Source organism: Geotrypetes seraphini, chromosome 15 (genome assembly GCF_902459505.1).
Source record: "Geotrypetes seraphini chromosome 15, aGeoSer1.1, whole genome shotgun sequence".
Taxonomy (NCBI): Eukaryota; Metazoa; Chordata; class Amphibia; order Gymnophiona; family Dermophiidae; genus Geotrypetes; species Geotrypetes seraphini.
Window position 1 is genome coordinate 17,768,390 of NC_047098.1, and position 19,716 is coordinate 17,788,105.

The 19,716-nt window shown below is 44.0% G+C and overlaps 1 protein-coding gene across 7 annotated transcripts in view; it reads right to left on the reverse strand.

Moving 5' to 3' along the window:
* The window catches only part of PLCH2 (phospholipase C eta 2), a 599,022-nt gene that overhangs the window by 55,940 nt on the left and 523,366 nt on the right, over positions 1 to 19,716 (reverse strand). For all 7 annotated transcript variants that reach the window (XM_033921959.1, XM_033921954.1, XM_033921956.1 and 4 more), the window contains 5 exons: positions 16,835 to 16,935; positions 13,780 to 13,877; positions 11,916 to 12,098; positions 8,428 to 8,535; positions 3,464 to 3,588 (listed from right to left, as the gene is read on the reverse strand). In XM_033921959.1, the coding sequence (XP_033777850.1) occupies positions 3,464 to 3,588; positions 8,428 to 8,535; positions 11,916 to 12,098; positions 13,780 to 13,877; positions 16,835 to 16,935 (615 nt within the window). The remainder of the gene's footprint in view (positions 1 to 3,463; positions 3,589 to 8,427; positions 8,536 to 11,915; positions 12,099 to 13,779; positions 13,878 to 16,834; positions 16,936 to 19,716) is intronic.

Sequence of the window (19,716 nt, forward strand, 5' to 3'; positions counted from 1 at the left end):
TGCGGCGCCTCACCGGAGGTATGGATTTGTCTGGGAATTGCCCGCTGTCGACGCCGGCAACGAGCGACGCCACGGCGGATGACTTGGGGGCTAGATGCTACTCTGAGCCCAGACCATAGAGTTCATCCCCCACGGCCAAAGCAAGCAAGCTCTCCACAGGAAGTGAGCACGTCCAAAGAGGCAGTGCTCTCACTGTGAGAGGCTGGTTTACCTGAGAGCTTGTCTTTGGAGTCAGCGGAGGAACTTGTGAACCTGGAGCTACCTATGGCTGGTAGATCAATGGAGGAGACAGTACAAGGAATAATGGACATGAATCCGGCAGCGGGTAAGACTGAATTAGCATTACAAGACTTTTCTTTATTGGTAAAACCCCCTGAAGTTACTTTGGAGAATATTTGGGACTTAGTTGTAAACCTGGGGAAAACTTTTTCCCCAAAGGTTGAAGAGATAGAAGGAAAATTAAAAGTACAGCAAGAAGAAATTCTACAGATGAAACAAGAAATTAATCAAAGTAAAAGTGAGACTCAAAAAATGACTATAAAATTGAAAACAATAAAAAAACTTTCAAGAGACACAAGTTAAAAATGTAATAATATACGAAGAAAATTAGAAACTCTTGAAAACTATAATCGTTTTAACAATTTGAGGATATTAAATTTTCCTAAAGATCCTTTGATAAATCCTCGAGATATGTTAAAGAGATATTTTCTGGATGTTCTGAATGTCCCAGAACAATCATTACCTCCCTTTGTTAGGGTATATTATCTTCCAGAAAAAAAAGCCAGGAACAATCAGATCCAGACCAAAATTATCGAGACAAGCCCCTTAATGTTTCCGAATTATTGGAAACCTCTGAGGAGAAAAGTGTGAAATCATCAACACTTCTGGTAACAGTGGCCTTAGCTCCTGATAAGGAATGGATATTGTGGTTATTTTTCAAAAACAAATCTAAAAAACTTTTGGGACACTAAATACTGATGTTTCCTGATGTCTCTAAAGACACCCAGAGAAGAAGGCGATGAGACCCGCAGTGACAGCTATAGGAGGAGTTTTCTTCTTACGATATTCCAGCAAGTACATAATCAGATAGAAATCCTTCAAATATGTTTTTTATGATCCATCCCAGCTGACTGGATTTCTGTCTCTTAAACGCTGTGATAAAGAATAGGTGATAGCAATTCTAATGAAGATAACCTCCCACCATTACAGGCTATCGCTTTATCATTTTTTTTTTTTTACTATTTAAGTACTTCTACATTGTAATTTTCATTTGATTGAATCTTGGATCTCTATAATAGAGGACTTGAGAATGATAGGAATTGTTGTTATTTTTTAAATTTTATTTAGGTTTCCTCTTTAACTCATACTCAAGCAGCTAAACTAGATAACCAAATTTCCAATCTACTGATAACGACACCAGACTACAAGACATTCAGAAAAGAAATAAAAACTATACTCTTCAAGAAATTCCTTAAACAGTCATAACTTCAAACTTACCGTCTTCCTTTCCCCCCCCCCCTCTTTTCCCACCACACAGAAACTACATAACCTACCGTACTCTTTACCTCTCTAGAAAGGACAAATGTTCTTCCATTATAACCCAACATTTTTCATCTCTTTTGTAATCCGCCTTGAACCGCAAGGTAATGGCGGAATAGAAATCTCTAATGTAATGTAATGTTTTATTTCTGCCATTTTTTCTGTTCAAGATGTGTTTGCTTGGAAATATAATTGAAAATGAAATAAAGAATTTAACCCTCCCCCCCCCCAAAAAAAAAAAGAGAATGGTCAAGTTTCTGGAATCCTGTGGATCAGAGGACTGGAGGTAACATGGATTCCACTAGAGGTAGGTCTTGTCAGACAAATCTGATCAATTTCTTTGATTGGATGACCAGAGAATTGGATAGGGAGTGTGCTAGACATGGTTTATTTAGATTTTAGCAAAGCCTTTGCAGGGTTCCAGACGTCTAATCAATAACCTGAGTGCCCTCAGGATAGGTCCCAAAGTGACGGGCTGGGTCAAGAACTGGTTGAGTGGAAGGCGACAGAGGGTAGTGATCAATGGAGATTGCTCTGAGGAAAGGGATGTTACCAGTGGTGTGCCTCAAAGATCTGTTCTTGGGCTGTTCTTTTTAACATTTTTATAAACAATATTACTGAAGGGCTGTCAGATAAGATTTGCCTCTTTGTGGATGATACGAAAATCTGCAATAGAGTAGATACCCTGGATGGGTGAATAACCTGAAAAAAGACCTGACGAAGCTTGAAGAATGGGCTGAAATTTGGCAGCTAAAATTTAATGCTAAGAAATGCAAGGTCATGCATTTAAGCTGCAAAAACCCAAGGGAAATGTACAGTTTAGGGGGTGAAGAACTCATGTGCATGACAGAAGAGCGGGACTTGGGTGTGATCGTATGCGATGATGTTAAGGAGGCCAAACAGGTTGAAAAGTTGATGGCGAAAGCTAGAAGGATGTTAGGGTGCATAAGGAGAGGTATGGCCAGTAGGGAAAAGGAGATATTGATGCCCCTGTATAAGACTTTGGTGAGACCTTATTTAGAATATTGTGTACAATTCAGGAGGCCGCACCTTCAAAAAAGATATAAAAAGGATGGAGTCGGTCCAGAGGAAGGCTACTAAAATGGTGTGTATCATAAGGCATATGGGGACAGACTTAAAGATCTCAATCTGTATGCTTTGGAGGAAAGGCAGGAGAGGGGAGATATGATAGAGACATTTAAATTCAAAATGTTATTCGCCAAGTGGGAATACCATATGAAAAACCATTTATATTTTATTACAATTAATATTCTTGAGACACATTTAAATACCTACGTGATGTAAATGCGCACGAGTCAAGTCTCTTTCATTTGAAAGGAAGCTCTGGAATGAGAGGGCATAGGATGAAGTTAAGAGGTGATAGGCTCTGGAGTAATCTGAGGAAATACTTTTTTACGGAAAGGGTGGTAGATGCGTGGAACAGTCTCCTGGAAGAAGTAGTGGAAACAGAGATTGTGTCTGAATTCAAGAAAGCCTGGGTTAGGCAGATGGGATCGCTTAGAAAGAGAGGAAGAGATAATGGTTACTTCAGATGGGCAGACTGGATTGGCCATTTGGCCTTTATCTGCCATCTTGTTTCTATATAAGTGATCAGCCTCCACATATCAGGAATATCCAAGTTAAGTATGGATGGTGGTACCATTTTAGTTACAGAAAACCTCAAAAATCCACATTATTTATAACATATCTGTTATACTCACAGGACAGAAAATATAAACTAAGTTAAATTAAATCAAAAAATTTTTTTTACAATGCAAGAAACGAGAACAGGAGCCATTTCTAATCAGCATTCAAGATTTAATTTGGAACCTCATTCACTACCACAAGTTATTTATTTGCCCACTGGGCGGTGCCGAGTGCATTATAGGGTTAACGATGCCCTTAGAAAGTTCTCAATCTGTACCTCTCCTCTGTCCCCCAGCATGGAGTCCCGGGGCTTCGGCAGCTGCTGTCCACTGATTATCCTCAGCACCATCTGTTTTTTGAGCTGACCAGGCAAAGGGTCTTCAGAGTTTGGATTAAAGGCACCTAAAAAGGAATAAAGAAAAAGGCAGAAAAAACAAATGGGATGTTCAGAACACCCAGAGCAACATTGTGCACATTGACTTCGCTAAAATGTCCCTAAAAGAGAAAATATAAACACACAACATCTTTCTACTCTAATACAAGTTAAAGTATTATTTATAATGTATCAAGGACTCTTTCCCCAAAAAATCTTATATAGTCAATGGAAGTTACAGGGAAATACTTTTAAAACCAACAGGAAGAAATTTTTTTTCCACTCAGAGAATAGTCAAGCTCTGGAAAGCTTTGCCAGAGCTTGTGATGAGAATGGATAGCGTAGCTGGTTTTAAGAAAGGTTTGGACAAGTTCCTGGAGGAAAAGTCCATAGTCTGTTATTGAGAAAGACATGGGGGAAGCCCAGGATCGGTAGCATGGAATGTTGCTACTCTTTGGGGGTTCCAGAATCTTTTGTTACTCTTTGGGATTCCGGAATCTTGCTATTCTTTAGGATTTTTAATGGAATATTGCTACTCCTTGGATTTTGGTCAGTGACCTGGATTGGCCACTGTGAGAACGAGCTACTGGGCTTGATGGACTATTGGTCTGACTCAGTAAGGTTATTCTTATGTTCTTATGAAGGGAACATGAGGAAAACAAACCAAGAGAAAGAAAAGTGGCTCTTATAAGGTGCAATGGCTTGCTCAATATCACGTTTCAGCTTCTGTTACTGGCTCGGAAGTGTCAGGAGTCCTCCAAAGGGCAACAGAGCACAATCCTTAAAAACTCAATAGCTATGAAATATTCAGAAGGCCAGAACAGGCACAAAGACAATGACTATAGTACACCCACATGCACAAAGTCGATGCAGGCTAAAGCAGAGCAGAAGGACTTAAGGAAATTGTTCAAGGTCATATATTAAGCTATGAAAGATGGGATTGGCACTTGGATCCCCTAGGTCAGTGGTTCCCAACCCTGTCCTGGAGGACCACCAGGCCAATCGGGCTTTCAGGCTAGACCTAATGAAAATGCATGAGAGAGATTTGCATATAATGGAAGTGACAGGCAAGCAAATCTGCTCCATGCATATTCATTAGGGCTAGCCTGAAAGCCCGATTGGCCTGATGGTCCTCCAGTTCAGGGTTGGGAACCACAATTTCGATTATTCGCAATTTTCTAAAACTGGAATCACCCCCACCTCCCTCTTGCCTACCAGACCTCCTCGAACCTTACCTGGTGGTCTAGCGGTCTTCTGGGGCAGGAGCAATCTTCCTACGTTCCTGCCCATTGCAGATCACTCATCCAAAATGGCTGCCGTGAGTTTCCGTCATAGTCACGGCAGCCATTTTGGATGACTGATCTGCACGGGGCAGGAGCGTAGGAAGATCACTCCTCTCCCGGAAGACCGCTAGACCACCAGGTAAGGTCCGGGATGCCGGGGGGAAGGCGGGAGGGAGGCAGGGGTAGGTCAGAGTCGGCCCAAAAGTTATTTGTGAATTTTCAATATTCGCAGGCCGGCTCTTCCCCTAGAACAGTGGTTCCCAACCCTGTCCTGGAGGAACACCAGGCCAATTGGGTTTTCAGGCTAGCCCTAATGAATATGCATGAAGCAAATTTGCATGCCTATCACTTCCATCATATGCAAATCTCTCTCATGCATATTCATTAGGGCTAGCCTGAAAACCCGATTGGCCTGGTGTTCCTCCAGGACAGGGTTGGGAATCACTGCCCTAGAGGACGAGGGTTGCCATGCCCTAAGGCAGTGGTTCCCAACCCTGTCCTGGAGGCTAGCCCTAATGAATATGCATGAGAGAGATTTGCATATAATGGAAGTGACAGGCAAGCAAATCTGCTCCATGCATATTCATTAGGGCTATCCTGAAAGCCCAATTGACCTGGTGGTTCTCCAGGACAGGTTTGGGAACCACTGCCCTAGGTGTCAAAGCTCTGTTGTGAGCAGGAAACTGCACCACTAGAAAGAAAAAAAAAACCCACAACCGAAAAATGCACTGGAAGACTATTTGTCAAACTGTTCAAAGTTGTAATTAAGTAACACTGGGGATTCCAATTCAGATCCCCAAAATGGGAGACATACTGAGAGAGGAGCATAAAAGTGGTTTGCTTTAATAGAACACAGCGTATAAGGAAACGGCAGGAGAGGCAGGGTAGAAAATAATCATTTCATTTAGCAGATGTCCCAGGGGTATTCCGATACCGAGACACTCGAGCTCACTTAAGCACTCAACTTGAGTGGCAGCTGAAGCTCAGTGGCAGAATTAATTCCTCTCTCTGCAGGTGGCGCCTTCCTGGTATCATTGCCATCACAGCAACCGTTATTTCAATTTTCCAGTGAAACTAAAATAGGAAAATCACCTGAGCAATATAAATAAGCGCCAAAAATCAGGAACGTCAGAAAAAAACATCGTGAGTGTAAAAAGAGAATGTGGAGTTTCACCTTTCATTTACCATACAAGGACAAATAATGAAGGATAAGGGGTCCTTTTATTAAGGTGAACTAACTGATTTAGTGCACGCTAAGGGCTCCTTTTACTAAAGTGCATTAGGGCCTTAATGCATGGAATAGTGCGAGCTAAACTGCCGCGCTAGACCTTAATACCAGCATTGAGCTGGCGTTATTATAGAAGCATACTGCGCGGTTTAGTGCGCAGTAATTTCGTGCATGCACTAAAAACGCTAGTGCACCTTAGTAAAAGGAGCCTTAAATGCTAAGATGTCCATGATATTCCTACGGGCATCTTAGCATTTAGCATGCACTAATCTTTAGCGCGCGCTAAATCGGTTAGCACACCTTATAATAAAAGGACCCAATAGGGTTTATCCATCAAAGCTCAACGCACAGTCACACTTTTGTCATAACTTGGATGTATTCCTGCAATGTTTTCACGGCGAACTATAAGCGGAGGAGTAGCCTAGTGGTTAGAGCATAGCATGTGACATCCAGGGATGCCTGGTTCAAATGGAACAATCCACATAAAATTCCACCTATCTTAATACAATAAGGCCCTGATTCTATATAGGACGCCCAGGAGAGGTGTCCTATACAGAATCGGTCCTACACTAAACCCCGATTCTGTAACCGGCGTCCATGGTTCAGACGCCGGTTAGAGAATCAGGTTAAATTAGACGTGGCCGCTATACTTATGGCAGCAAGGGATCTCCCTGCTGCAATAAGTATAGCGGCCGCGGTCGCAGCCGCCTGTCCCATCGCCGACAGGAGGATGCCCAGTCCTCCTGTCGGAACCCCCCTCCCCCCCAAACTGGTAATCGCGGGCAGGAGGATGCCCAGTCCTCCTGCCGGAACCCCCCTCCCCCCCAAACTGGTAATCACGGGCAGGAGGATGCCCAGTCCTCCTGCCGGAACCCCCCTGGAACCCACCTCCCCCCCAAACTGGTAATCGCGGGCAGGAGGATGCCCAGTCCTCCTGCCGGAACCCCCCTGGAACCCCCTTCCCCCCCAAACTGGTAATCGCGGGCAGGAGGATGCCCAATTTGAGGGGAGGGGGGTTCCAGGGGGGTTCTGGCAGGAGGACTGGGCATCCTCCTGCCCGCGATTACCAGTTTGGGGGGAGGGGGTTCCAACAGGAGGACTGGGCATCCTCCTGTCGGCGATGGGACAGGCGGCCGCGACTGTGGCCGCTATACTTATTGCAGCAGGGAGATCCCTTGCTGCCATAAGTATAGCGGCCGTGTCTACTTACAATGTAGACCAGCATTTTGCTGGCCTACATTTTAAGCGTCTCTTCCTCTACTAGGGAGACGTGTAGGGCCGCCTAGGTTCGCCTAAGGCCCTTAGGCGAGCTTAGGCGTCTTGTGGGTCTCCCTAGGCTTCTGGAGGCGCCTTCAATATAGGCGGCCTGCCTGGGGAGCATTTTTTTAAAAAAACGTGCATCCCGATTGGCTGATTAGACAGCTGTAGGATGCCTACAGCTGCCTAAAATCGGGAAGCACTTTGGAGAATCAGGCCCTAAGTGACTACATGAGAGGAAAAGGATCTTGGACACCTGCTTGATTATCAGCAATAAACCTTAACCAAGACTTATAAGTTTCTATCATCGATCCTGAAAAACCACTCAAAGCTATTCCATTTTTATTTATTTTTTCTCATTTTCTAAGCATGGGTAGGGAACTCCGGTCCTCGAGAGCCGTATTCCAGTCGGGTTTTCAGGATTTCCCCAATGAATATGCATGAGATCTATTTGCATGCACTGCTATCAAATCCTGAAAACCCGACTGGAATACGGCTCTCGAGGACCGGAGTTCCCTACCCCTGTTCTAAGGTTAACTCCGTGGCCCGCGTCGGGTCTATGCCACATTCTTTATTGGGAGTTTTGTTATTGCACATTTCTTCATCTTGGACATTTTGGCACCATTTTCAAATTAAATTTTTACGAGATCATTTTTTTGTCTTTTGCTTTGCTTCTGTTCTTTGTGGAGCTACTTCGGCAGATTGCTTTTCTTTTCTTTTCCTTGCCAATGCCAGGAATGCCATTAGGCATTCCTGGCATTGATGCCTCTGTAGGCGCAATTCACTCGAAAGGTAGGTGCCAGAAATATAGGCCATCAACACCCTGGCCTACATGCCTGGCACCTACAATTTCGCACATGGTGGCACCGCGTGATTGACACGCAATTGGCGTCGCTTTTGGGGACGGCCCCCGAAAGCGGTGGCGTTTGCAGAATCTGGTCTTAAGTGCTATTCTATAAACAGTGCTCAACTCAGAGCGTCATGCAATTTTTTTTCCCGGTGCCAAAATCTCAGCGACATTTATAGGATGCCCTCCAAAGCCTCAAATCCTCTCCCAGCATAGTTAGACCACACTCCCTGAGGAAAGAGATGTCGCTTACCTTGACACATACTCGTGGGTTTTAGGACGTATCCACAATTACCATTGGCATTAAATTTGGCCCTATTTAGCTGCAACATCCTTCCTTCAGACTGGTAATTTAGCGCAACTGCATGAAAATAAAAAACAAACAAATAAAAAAGACCGCAGGAAGTAGATTTTGAATAAATTTTTATCTAAATAAACAACATTGGTCTGCTAAGATCTAGAAAGAAGTGAGAGAGTTAAATGAAAGAGTAACTTGTGTACCGTATTTTCACTCATATAACGCACACCTGTGTAAAACGTGCACACGGGTATAGCGCGCGGGGAACTGTAATTTATGTAAATAAATTTTTATATACCGCGCACACCTGTATACCGCGCATGCCGCCCTGACTCTCCCGTCGCTGCCCGACTCTCCTTTCGCCCGCCCCGACTCTCCTCTGGCTAGCCCGACTCTCCTTTAGCCCGCCCCGACTCTCCTCTCCCCCTTGAAGTCCTGTCCCCACCCTGAAAGCCTGATGCCCCCCCCCCCGACGTCCGGTTCCCCCCCCCCCCCGCAGGACCACCCGCACCCCGAAGGACCGCTCGTGCTCGAACACGCAACCGCACCCCCACCCCGAAGGACCACTCGCACCCCCACAGCCTCCCCACCCCCCCATCATGTAGAAGTTTCCTACCGTCGTCCTGCTGCTTCCTCTGCCGGCGGTCCTGCCCCTTCTCTTAGCCCTGCGTCTACGCTGCTTCCTCTTCTGGCAGTCCCGCCCTTTCTCTGATGTCAGAGAAAGGGCGGGACCGCCGGCAGAGGAAGCAGCAGGACGACAGTAGGAAACTTCTATATGATGGGGGGGTGGGGAGGCTGTGGGGGTGCGAGCGGTCCTTCGGGGTGGGGGTGCGGGTTCGTGTTCCAGTGCGAGCGGTCCTTAGGGGTGCGGGTGCGAGCGATCCTGCGGGGGTGGGGGGTGAATCGGATGTCGGGGGGGGAACTATGTAAAAAAAAAGGGGATAACACCCTCACGCATATAACGCGCATGGTTATACACAGTTTGTAAAGTCGTGTATAACGCGCGCGTTATATGCGTGAAAATACGGTAATAGAGTCTGTAGATAAAATGGATACCCAAACAAATTATTAGATGAGTGTTGGCTACTTAAGCAGAAAGAATGAAAAGAAAAAAAAGAAAGAGGAACAATACCGAGTATTAGACAGCAAAATGCAGATTAGGGTTCCGAGTTAAATGGCAAAACTCTAGTCACATGTGGAGGACTGACTATAATATTCCAGTTCAACGTTTTTCATGACGATACAATAAAAAGGTTGCAATTGCTTTCAAATCAACTAACTTATAAAACTGGTTTAGGACTTTCACGTGTGGCAAGATCACCCATCTAAAAACTGAGAGGGTAATCCTGAACAGATCGCCTAAAATTAGACGCTGGAAAGCCATACAGGCTGTTTCAGGCAATATCCCCAAATTCTATAAATGGCGCTTAAAGTTAGGCGCCTACCAGAAGGTAGGTGTGGTTAGGGGGTGGACGGTGGCCATGTTTGCCATGTAGGCGCCGGAATTTAGGCCGAGAAAACCCTGGCATAAATAGGGTACACCTAAGATTAGGACTCTTACTGACGTCTAAGCCAACTTTAGACATCGCTAGGCGCCATTCTATAAAGTGTGCCTAATTTTTATAGAATCAAAACCAAGCGCCACACTACCTCAGTACCTACTTTTTAGGTGCCGTTTATAGAACTGGGCCCTAAGCGCATATTCTATATGGACAATTTCATGTGCAGTCGCCGTTATAGAATACCAGCATAAGTCCGCATTTACACACTTAGCTTAAGGCACAGTAGCGCAATGGCTAATACAAATGGTCACACCTAAATGTAGATATTTAGGTACATAACTGATGGTATTCTAAAACCCATAGGCATTAAATAATAATAATAATAATTTTATTTCTTATATACCGCCTGACCCACCCATGCCCCTCCCAGGTCCATATCCCCTCTTATATACCGCTATACCCATAGGCATTAAATAATAATAATAATAATAATAATTTTATTTCTTATATACTGCTATACCCATAGGCATTAAATAATAATAATAATAATAATAATTTTATTTCTTATATACCGCTATACCCATAGGCATTAAATAATAATAATAATAATTTTATTTCTTATATACCGCTATACCCATAGGCATTAAATAATAATAATAATAATTTTATTTCTTATATACCGCCTGACCCACCCATGCCCCTCCAGGTCCATATCCCCTCTTATATACCGCTATACCCATAGGCATTAAATAATAATAATAATTTTATTTCTTATATACCGCCTGACCCACCCATGCCCCTCCCAGGTCCATATCCCCTCTTATATACCGCTATACCCATAGGCATTAAATAATAATAATAATTGTATTTCTTATATAACGCCTGACCCACCCATGCCCCTCTCAGGCCCACATCCCCCCTTGCAGTTGCATGCTATGGATTTTGTGCATGCAATTTGCAGAGTTACAACTTAGAAGAGTTATGCATGTAACCAGTGGCATAATAAGGGGCGTATGGGAGGGAGGGGGTATGGACTGCCCCGGGCACTATTTTGGTTGGGGCACCGACACCTCTTCGTCCCTCTCAAACCACGCTCACACCCTCCCTCTGGTACCTCTTCAAATCTTTGCCAGTGCGAGCAACTTTTGTGGCCTGCTGCTTGAGCCAGCCTGGCTCCCCTCTGAAATTGCTTTCGGATCACAGGACCGGGAAGTGACGTCAGAGGGAAAGCCAACACTGGCCTGAGTAGCAGGCCGGAGGGGCGCTGGGGAAAATTTTAAAAAGGTACTGGGGGAGGGGAAGGGAGGATTCATGTGTAGCTTGGGAGCAGGGAAGGAGCAAGGGAACCTCCCTCCCCCTGACTACGACACTGCATGCAACTGTTAATTAGTGCCATTTATCACCAATAATATCAATTGATAGCAGTGGCATAGCCACAGTTAAGCCTTGGGGCCTGCCCCCCTCCCCCCCTAAATTTAGGCACAGCCTGCTGGTGGTAGGGTTCCCTAGCCCCACTAGCAGTTCTCCTCCTGCAAAGTCAGGTAGTCAGTGGCACTTTTCTTGGGCTACCACTGCTACACTGGTTAACTCCCCAACCGCTCTGTTTGGCAGGCGCTGTGGCAGCGGTGGGCCAGGAAAATTGCCATGGACTGCCAACTTCGTGAGGAGGACGATTTACACTGGCAGGGCTTGGGAACCCCTGCTAACTCAGGTATATGAGTGTGGGTGGGTCAAAATTTTGTGCCCCCCACTTGGGCTCAGGGCCCTCAAAATATGAGGTCTGGCTACACACCCGATTGGTAGTCAACACCCATGTAGCAGCTATTATATTAAGTTGCATATGCAATTGACACCGTTCTATAAGATGCGCTAAGTGTAAAATTGTGCACCTAAGTCTATAGAATAAGGAGTTAAATGAACCGATATTCGTCTACTGCCTACCCAGCTGGCAGCCTGCGTTCCAGAAAGGCTGAGGGTTGTAGTTGCTGGAGTCCACCCTGTAGGACGATGGGTAGATACGCGAGAGCTGGTACTGGTTAAAGCGGATAAAATGGGCTGGCTTCTGTTGAATTATCTGGTGGGCCTTTGTTTCGCTGAACGATGACACCTGCCAGCTACAATTAACTACCACACAAGGGAGAACAGAAGGAAACAAAGCCAAGACACATTCTTAGTGGGCCGGAAAACTAGCACACAACCAACAAAACCCAATCCCGGTACAGCATGTTAACCTTCCTTTATTCGGCAATTTTACCCAAAGTTGAACGAATTTACTAAAAATTAAGATCCTTACAACATAATGACAGACAGTGAAAAGTAATACAGTGGTGCCTCGCATAACGAACGCCTCGCACAGCGAACGCTGCGCACAACGAACTTCAGGTCTTGCTTCCTACAACGAACTTCGTTTCACACAACGAAGTCGCCCGAGCTGCATCCTTCCGCGCAGGCACTGCGCTTAACTGCCCTCTCTCCGCCTGGCTCCCTGTGCAGTGGCGGACCCTCGGCTCGCAGGGGCCCGGCGCCTACTGCTGATGCGTTGGGGGGGGGGCGGAGCTACTCTCGCCGCTTCCCCGATGCTAGAAAAATAACGGCTTTGTTCTCTCTCACCATTGGCAATCTGTTTACATATTGAAAGAAACAGGAAAACAAAAGCTTATCCATTTAGACCATTTTGTAATACTGTAAGTATAAACTAGTATTATAGACAGAATGATCTGCCCAAGGAAATGGACAACATTTTCAACCATGCAGGCATTTAAAAAATGAACAGTTAAGTCCCAGTTTTTGCCGCTGAGACTCTGCCCTCTCTCACTGTAAAATTAGACTCTACTTAGTCTGTCTTTAAATTTAAAAAATGTGTGTTGTTTTAAAAAACAATTATGTTTTTAGATGTATCTAAATAAAAATAATAACAAAAAATTTATCTTTTTTTATGTCATCTTAGCATATTTTATGCTACAGAACGAATTATTTTTTTTAACATGTATTGTTATGGGAAAACGCGTTTCACCTAACGAACTTTTCGCATAACAAACTTGCTCCTGGAACGAATTAAGTTCGTTGTGTGAGGCACCACTGTAATCATAAATGCCCAACTGCAAAAAAAAAAAGGAAAAAAAAGATTCCTTTATGGTGTCAACACACCACAATACCATTTAAAAAATCTGTCAATATTTATTCATTTCATATAGCTGAACAGTTCTAACGGCAAAACAATTCAAATTTTTTATTTTTTTAATTTTAAAAATTTCTATACCGCTTAAAACTAAACGGTTTACATACATAATTTTATAAAAACACGATAAAACAGACACACAAACAATCATCAGGAATCGTACCTACAAACTAACACCATAGCTTATATAAGAAGAATCATGAATAATTCATCAGCTGTGGCGAGCGGAAAATTATTGGCTAAAAAAAAGGCTTCTACAATTGTATGTGAACCAGTAGTAAAACCTCTCTTACGATAAGATTCTTGTAGAGAATGCCATTTATATCTTTTCTATCAGTAGAACAGAAAGGGCTACATTTTTCAGTAATTTGTGGCCTCTCTGGGCTGTGAAATATTACTTTTATATTGGTTTCAGTCATATTGTGCCATAATGACGGGATACCAGAAATCGTTTTGCAAGGATCATGTAAAGTCTGAGAAAACGCTCTGGTTCTGTGTAGATGTCTTTTCTCAACCACATTCGTGGAGGAAAGACATGAAATTCAATGGTAAGAGACAGACTTTTCAGGCGTCGTGTATGAGTCTAATTAACAATTAAATTTTCCATGATCAATTAGTTCCACCTACTTTCCGTTTCCACATCATGGATCCCCACAGACTTTGTGTATTTTACCAAGTCAGACAACGCTCGAGAAAGCTTCATAGTTTTCTTCTGTCGGCTTATCCTAGACAATAAAAAAAAAAAAGAAATCCCTCGTTATAGGCTTCAGTCAAGGCAGGACATTTTAGTTTGTTATAAGGGAAAACACCCTCCAGGGATTCAAGACAAGGTTGGACAAGTTCCCGCTGAACCAGAACGAACGCAGGTAGGGTTGGTCTCGGTTAGGGCGCAGGTCTTTGACCTGGGGGCTGCCGCGTGAGCGGACTGCGGGGCGCGATGGACCACTGGTCTGACCCAGCAGCGGCAATTCTTATGTGCTGAATCAAACCAGCAGTGTAAATTGGAAAGTGAAACCAAAGTCACGGAACAGTCCTTGGAGTTTCACGTTGCAACTGGTTAAGTGAAGTGGGCATCATTAACATTGGAGAATATTTTTCATGGATAAAAGCATGCAACATCAATGGATCACCATCGGCTTTCTGAAGAGAAGTATCATGGGACTGAAAATAGGAGCAGAGAAACGCAGAAAATGGCATCTAATTTCAGGCTGTTCATGCCCTTTGGTTTGTTCATTTTGAAAAGAGATGGAAGCTTTGCTGGTCTCTGCACCATTACAGCAACATGCAACAAAAGGGGTAATTTCATAATTTGTTTTCATGTATAAAACCTTAAAGAATCAGGCCTTACATGCCTAGGTTGCCTCTATAAAATAGGCCTAAAATAGTGGTATTTCTGCACTCCTCATAAGGTCATCCCCATTACAAAATACTATTTCCATTATGACTTCCTCAATAAAGGCTGAAGCAAAGAATTCATCATGTCCCCCCTGAGGGCCCCTTTCGCTACAGGATGGTCTAATAGTCCAACCGATTCCCCCAGTCCTCCTGAAAAGTCTATGAAGACGCGCCATCTTTGTCCTTGATGCTTGTACTTGTTGGCACTCTATCTAGCGGACGTACATAGAGTCATTTTAAAGCCATTTCTTGGAAGTAAAGAAATCTAGTACCTAGCTTTACATGATAGAGGTGTTCCAAGGGATAGGGTTATCAGACATCTGGGAAAACCTGGACATGTCCTCTTTTTAGAGGACTGTCCGGGTGCCCGGACGGACTTCCCAAAACCCGGCAGTTTGTCCGGGTTATGGAAAGCTCTGGCCACGTCTGGAGGGCCTCTGAGCATGTGCAGATGACATCACGCGCATGCTTGGAGGCCCTTGGACGTGGCCCGGCGGTCAGGAATTAAAAGCAGCAGCTTCCTGGAGGTGGGGCTGGGGGAAAGGCTGGGACAGAGCAGGGTGTGGCTAGAGGCAGAACGGGACATGGTCATGCGTCCGGGATTTTTGGACGCAAAACATGGTAAGCCTACCCAGGGATGCAGTTTCAGTGGATGAGATACCGAGTATGTATTTCCATCTGTCTTACAGCAGGTGTAACTTTGTGCAAGAGCAGCTGTGTGCTACAGGACACACTTCCGAGTGCCTAATTTTTAGGGTCTCGTAGGTGCCTATGTAGCCTTATGTATTAAATAATCAAAACTCACCACAGTGAAATTTGTTCTTTATAGCTTGACACTGAGAATTCATTTGGGTTTGTTTTTTTTTACTATTAAAAAAATGCAACTGCCCATATTCAGACAGCGTCAGTTAATGGTGCTCAAAAACCAGCACTAGTTTATAAAGGACGCTCTGGGATGAGTGCGTAGCGCCGATTCCCACGCCCCGGTTTGGCTTCTAAGACTTATGCCTGTTGAAGCCTGGTATAAATCCTGGTATGCATTATTGGTATTCTAGTCAGGTATTCAGGATATCCAAAGCGCATATGCAAGAAAGAAATTTGCATGTAATGGAGGCAGTAAATGTAAATCAGTTCTATGCATATGCAGTGTGGATATTCTGAAAATCTGACTGGCAAGGGGGGGTACTCCAGGACTGAGTTGAAAAACACTATTCTAGGTATTTCTCCCTGTATGTCCCCAGTGGGTTCCCAATCAAACTACAGTACCTGGGGCAAGTGACTTGCCTAGGTTTACCAGCTTTTGCCCTCTCCAAGACTCTCGGAGAGGGCAGGAGCTGGCACGTCTTTGAGCATGCGCAGATGCTCAAGGGCCCCCTCTGATCCGTGCAAAACCTTTCCAGGGGAAGCAAATGCCGGTAAGTGAAGAGCTGATTATCGGATGATTAGGGGTGGGGGTAGGTGGGAAATTTTGGTTGCTGTGGTGGTGGTGTCAGAGTCGGTGGGGGTTCGGAAAGAAACATTGGTTGCTGCGAGAGGGTTGAGGCACTGGCAATCAGGACTACTGCAGGAGGGTGGGGTGGGATTCAAGAAAAAATACCAGTCATTGGGTGGCATGGAGAGATGAGAGACTCAAATATAAACCGAGATCCCCTTTTATGGCCCTTTTTTTGGACCAAAAATTTCTGTTTATATTTGACTATATACAGTACAGTACTTTTTAGAAATTTTTATAGGTGCTTACTCTAAGATTACCTCAATAAAGGGCAACTTTCAAGGTCATACAGGTGCTTACTCTAAGATTACCTCAATAAAGGGCAACTTTCAAGGTCATACAGGTGCTTACTCTAAGATTACCTCAATAAAGGGCAACAACTTTCAAGGTCATACAGTACATATGGTAAAAAAGCTTCTTAATTGAGTGAACCTTCAGTTTGAAAACTGCTCACCCTTATCACATCTACCACAATGACTCTCAGACACATTAAAAGCAGGAAATCCTCAGGGCATATTTAGGAAAACATGTATAGACTGAACTTTATATTCAGACTTCTTTCCAAAGAAAAAATATAACTCAGAAAACTTGTGCCATGTCCACGCACAAGTTTCAAAGCACAAACAAGTGTATATTGTACTTCCATGTGGAAAGTTGGGACAAAGGCCACATAGCTTGAAAATGACTTCCCTGTCCCTCTCTAATTTCCATTATAAGTTGGCGACTCATTCCCAAGCCTTTACAATTCCCTCTTTGTTATTCTTCAGACGTCCTGGGGTTCTCCCCATTTTATACCTGCTATAGTGCATGGATCCTCTTGCCAGACTCCCTGGTTGGTCAAAGTCCTCAGTATCCTCTTCCAAGCTGGACGACTTCTTGAATTTTCCAATTTTTTTCTGAAAAGAAAAACAAATGGTCACCAAAGCAAAAAAGGGCAGAAGCTTCACCCCCCCCTTCCTAGGAATCGTGTGAAATGAGGGATGATCCTCAAGTACCGAGAAAGGCAGTCCAAGACCATGAAAATGTGGCAGAAAGATGCAGAAATATTTCATTTTTGGGTGCCATGGGCTCAGGGCCGGATTTAGATGAAGAGGCCCTAGGCTATTCCACTTATGAGGCCCTTTCACCTCCCATTTTTAAGTTTGTAAATTACATGAGAGATAATAAAATACATCATTACTGTGATATATATCAATATGTTAAATGAAACATGTTGTTATTGGTACTAACCTTTATAAAAAATGTGACACGGATAATAAATAAAAAAAAGTCGAGAACACTTATTTGGACATTTATTCTCAGCACCATATATAGTACTTGTAACAATAACTAATCAAACATAACACACAACATTGCCCCTTCCTATGTCCATAGTGCCCCCAGTGCGTCCTTCCTCACCTCACCCCCCCCCCCTCCGATGTCCGCCTGCCTCCCATCCCCCTTCCATTGATCACCCCCCATGCAATCCTGCCTGCCTGCCTTCCATTAAACCCCCTCACCCCCCTCCACTCCGATGCCAGTCTGGGCCGCCCTCTCCTGACGGATCCACGTTTTACCTCTCTCCCCGCGGGGCTGGGCTTCCTGACTGACGTCTTTCCCTCCACGATCCTCCTCCCAGGGCGAGAAAAAGAAAGGGAGAAGCCGAGTCGGTGCCCCGTTGCGGCCGGAGCCGGTTCCGATCCCGAAGCGTAGAATTTCTCCTTATTTTCGGTTCAGTGTTTTAGTGTTCACTGTTTTTAGGAATAGTGTAATTTTAATTTTGCTAACAATTTGAATGTAGGCCCCTCTTGATCTTGAGGCCCTAGGCTGAAGCCTAGTTAGCCTATAGGAAAATCCGGCCCTGCATGGGCTTGATCAAAAGGAACTTCCAAGCATGCCTAGATAAGTTGCCTACACACATTACATCTTATGAACTGTTTGGCACAAGTACTATGGCTAACTTTAGAAGTAAATTTGAAAGATGGAGATCAGTTCACAGACTCTTAATTAAGTGCAAAAATAACTCTTTTGGAGAAATTGCCCCGAGACAACTTTTCAAAATATTACGGATGCTAAAGCCAATGGAAATTATGCCTCCTTGGATACAGTAAAGGAATTTGCTCAATATTGGGCATGCTCAAGCATCCATAGTGTTAATGCAAATGTTAATGGGGTCTTATATACTGCTATATCTCATACTGGTTTCAAAGTGGTTTACAAAAAATTACATAAAATTTATAAAGGGTGATTAAGAACAAAAATGCTGAAAATTATAAATAATATTTTTATTTATTTAAACAACTTATAGCCTGTCTAAAAACGAAGTAGATCTCTTATTTCTTGCTCTACAAATTTGACTATGGGGGGCTCATAATTGAAACTTAAATGTGTTTAAAAACCCATCCAAGTCAGCACTTGGACAATCTAAAAGACAGGTCGTCCAAGTGTTGATAATCGAAACAGCTTTTTGGATGAATCCAGGGACATTTTAGGCCTCCGAATCCCGCTGGAGGAGTGGTTAGGGTGGGATGTGGGCGATATGCGGGCCAACCTAAACTTAGTCGTCCTGCAGGGATAATCAAATGTTTGACGAGACTTCCTAGATGAAACTCATATGTTGTGAGTTAGATGATGTAAAGACAAGTATTAAGTGCCCAAAGTGATCAAATAACCACGGCAGAGACAAAGTAAAGACCCCCACGCACTCCCCTCCCCCCCCCCCCTGTGTTCACTGACCCCGTCGCATTCCCACAATGTTCAGAATAAAAACGTACATACCTGCCTCTGAAACATCAGCACCTGGCATAGGAAAACCTAGTAGAGCTGCATGGAGATGGCTTAAGTAGTCTGGGGGGTAGTGGGGTAGTGAACCATAGAAAGCAGGACCCAGGCCTATAAGCCACTCTGACCACTACTTTCATGGTGGAAAATTGAGCCAACCAAAAAAAAACCCCAAACCTCACTGTACTGCCATATAGGTGCCACCTGCAGCCATAATAATAATAATAATAACTTTATTCTTCTATACCGCCATAGTCTTGAGACTTCTAGGCAGTTTACATTGAAGAGAGCCGGACAGTCAGCAAGTTATAATATGCAGAGATAAGAGAAACACAGCAAGCAGAATCTTTAAAAAGGTAGCAAAATACAATATACAGATAGTTTAACAGATGTTAGAAATTTCAGACTTATACGCAGGAGAGGACTTGTTTGAAATATTTGAAATTGATTTAGAGTTTTGTGTAGATATTTATTAGGGGATATTTCTGTCGAATAAGGCAGTTTTTATACCTTTTCTAAGGGCTATTGGAGTTGTAGAGAGGTGAGTACAGTGGGTTGGGGGGTGTTTCACCATAACCTATAAGGGAATTCTGGCGAGATGTTTATCTGGCACCCTTTTTGTGAAGTTCACAGCAGTGCCCTCTAAGGTGCCCCACTGCACTGTTGCCACGTGCAGGTGGCCGGTCCATCACAATGCTGGCCGCTTATCACAGTTTTTTAACATTACCACCCAGACAGAACATAGCAGCAGAGGACAAGAAAAGGCCACCATGTAAAGAGAACCTTAAATAAGGACTGTTGTACTCTGCAGAAAATTACTTCTCATCAGAGTAACAGCAAAGAAGGTGAAAAACTGCCACAAGGGGTTATTCTAACTGCCAGCATTTGTTTTAAGTCTACCGTAAACAGTGTTTGGC